The sequence below is a fragment of the Montipora foliosa genome, chromosome 6, assembly GCF_036669935.1.
Source record: "Montipora foliosa isolate CH-2021 chromosome 6, ASM3666993v2, whole genome shotgun sequence".
NCBI classification, from domain to species: domain Eukaryota; kingdom Metazoa; phylum Cnidaria; class Anthozoa; order Scleractinia; family Acroporidae; genus Montipora; species Montipora foliosa.
Window position 1 is genome coordinate 65,321,765 of NC_090874.1, and position 2,500 is coordinate 65,324,264.

Below are 2,500 nucleotides of genomic sequence, written 5' to 3' on the forward strand. Positions count from 1 at the left end.
GGCTGGCGACTTGAATACTGTGCTGCAGCAGAAGACAGCACATACTGTCCTGACAATTTTGATGAGTTCTTTAAACAGAGACGCCGCTGGATTCCATCTACTTTAGCCAATCTTATACTGTTAATAAGTCAGTGGAAATTAACTGTGGATAACAATGACTATATTTCGTTTGCATTCATCTCATACCAGGCACTGCTGGTAGTTTCAACAATCCTTGGGTATGTTTAAAAATATGTAAGTTTTTGTCGTGCAGGAAACTGAAATATATGACAACTTTATCATGGCATCAATAATAGTTATTAATATTTACTATTTTATAATTGGTGCTCAATTACCAGTTTGGTTGTGATTCTTTTGAATCCAAGGAATTTCAAGTGGTCCCTGTAAGGTATGACTACAACAAAGAAAAAGACTGTATACAAACTAGTTTACCAAAATTGTGGAAATGCTGCAGAGGGGAAGGGAGATGTTGAATTATGCTTGCGGTAATTTGACGACTGTTGATACGATCGGAGATGTTCGTACTGAGCACCAAGGAACAACGCTCTAATTTCGGTACTTATATATGCTTAAGAAAGGATTTACAAAGTCAGCAACATTCTTGTTGTTTAACTGGTTTCAAATGTACGACAAGGCCTAATAGCGATGCAATGCAATCATTGTGATATCTAAACAAAAAATGAAACTTCGAAATAAAGTTATTATCTATAAGACAGTAACGAACGTAAAAAAGTGTAAATCATACCTCTTTCGACTAGTAAAAAAAGCGGTCCTTAACCTCTATGCCCAAAGCGCGTGGATCTGTATCGCCGTTACAAGTGGAAAACTAAAGACTGTGTCATACGATAACTTGCACGTGCACGCATGACGTTCGAGATGGAAAAGTTAATTATAGATAACCATTCTTTACAACGACATTTCGTGTGTGGAATTGAAGGGAGATTTTAATAGGTCTTGAGCAAGGACGGTACAAAACGTCGACACCCCAAACTGAACCCCCAACTGGACCCCCAACTGGACCCCACTCGAGAGAAGATAGGTTTTCACGGTGACGTCATCAAATTCTAAAATCAAAATCGCAGCGTCTTCGGAATTTCCAGTTCCGTGACGTCTTTCGTTTCGAAAATACAGCATTTTGAATTTCCAAATTGTCACCTTGCATGACAATATGATGCAAAGCTATTTGGTTGAAAAAAAAGTATATCCCTATAAATCTCAGCAGTACATTAGGAGATGTGTTCACATGTATTTATCTCATGAGCGAAAATTGCTTTCATCGCAATGTGAACTCCAGATGATTTCCTTGATTACTGGCCGCCATAAAACTCTATAAAGTTGTGTGAAACTCTTCGACAAATAACTCAGAAACCATGTACCGTACAGACACGACAACTGAAGAGGTGGTTAAAATATTTGTTTCTTACGACATTCCAAGTTCTTGGCCGTTTTAATAAACGATTTCGAATTTATTTTTTGGTTGCGTGACAGTGAAACTATCTATTGTTTGAGGATACGAGATGTGAAATGAAAAAAATCCTCTGTCTAACAATATCATACCGGGCATCTTAATTCCTCCATTCGCGCATAACCACAATTCCTTGGGCCTTTGACCACAATCCCTTGCGTTTCGAAGAAAAATGTGTTCCTCTCCCGATAAGAAAACTGCCTCCTTCGTTCGCTTCAGGCTCACTCACTACGGCAGAAAAAATATATGGTGAAAACAAAGTCTTTACAACAAAACATGCATTTCTTGAATAAAATCTTGCATAAGTACTGTGTGCAAAAACTTCCACAGCTTGCACTTGCTTTCTGTAGCGTCAAACTGTCTATTTGTAGCGAAGGTTCTTGGAGACTGGGATAGAAAAGGTTAATTAACCTTTCTAGTATAGTATTTCATTTATTGCGTGTTCCCTGTCGTCCAAAACATCATTGGACTGCTTGTCTTATTCATGTCTGTTTGGTTTTTTTTAATCTGCAGACCTGCCACGGTAATCTTAATTCTGGCAAGTGGATTATCTTACGCTCATTTTCCAATAGACGACAATTTCGCTTTGGTCATTATACTGATAATCATCACTGTGGGGTACACCATCATCTGCCTTTACACTTCTCAAGAGTTCCAGCTCAAAACTGCAAAATTCTTGACGGTCGTCTTTGCCTTATTAATGTCCTTCGCGATAGTGGGCGTGGCCGCTCAAGCAGGGGATGATCTGTACATGCGATCACATCCCCCAACGCCGACCCCAACTCCAAGAAATAGACCCCAGCCCACACCAAAGACATCAAGCGCTCACACCACGTCAACTGCTGTACAGTACCTGCTTGCTTCTTTGAACCCGACCACTCAACAGATTGCAAAATCAACCAATCAAGAGACCGTGACACCTACAACTCCCAAGTATCCTCCAGATGGTTTACCAGCTGATATCAGCTCACTGTATTTAGGTTCTCTAATTGTGGTATACCTTGTAGCCGCCCTCTTACATCCCACAGAAGCTGC

The 2,500-nt window shown here is 39.9% G+C and overlaps 1 protein-coding gene across 1 annotated transcript in view; it reads left to right on the plus strand.

Annotated features, from left to right (window-relative positions):
* LOC138008171 (uncharacterized) overlaps positions 1-2,500 on the plus strand; it is a 39,106-nt gene that overhangs the window by 17,059 nt on the left and 19,547 nt on the right. Inside the window, exons 8-9 of the mRNA XM_068855402.1 lie at positions 1-218; positions 1,979-2,500. The exon at positions 1-218 is cut by the window's left edge and continues 38 nt beyond it; the exon at positions 1,979-2,500 is cut by the window's right edge and continues 98 nt beyond it. Coding sequence (XP_068711503.1) covers positions 1-218; positions 1,979-2,500 — 740 coding nt within the window. The remainder of the gene's footprint in view (positions 219-1,978) is intronic.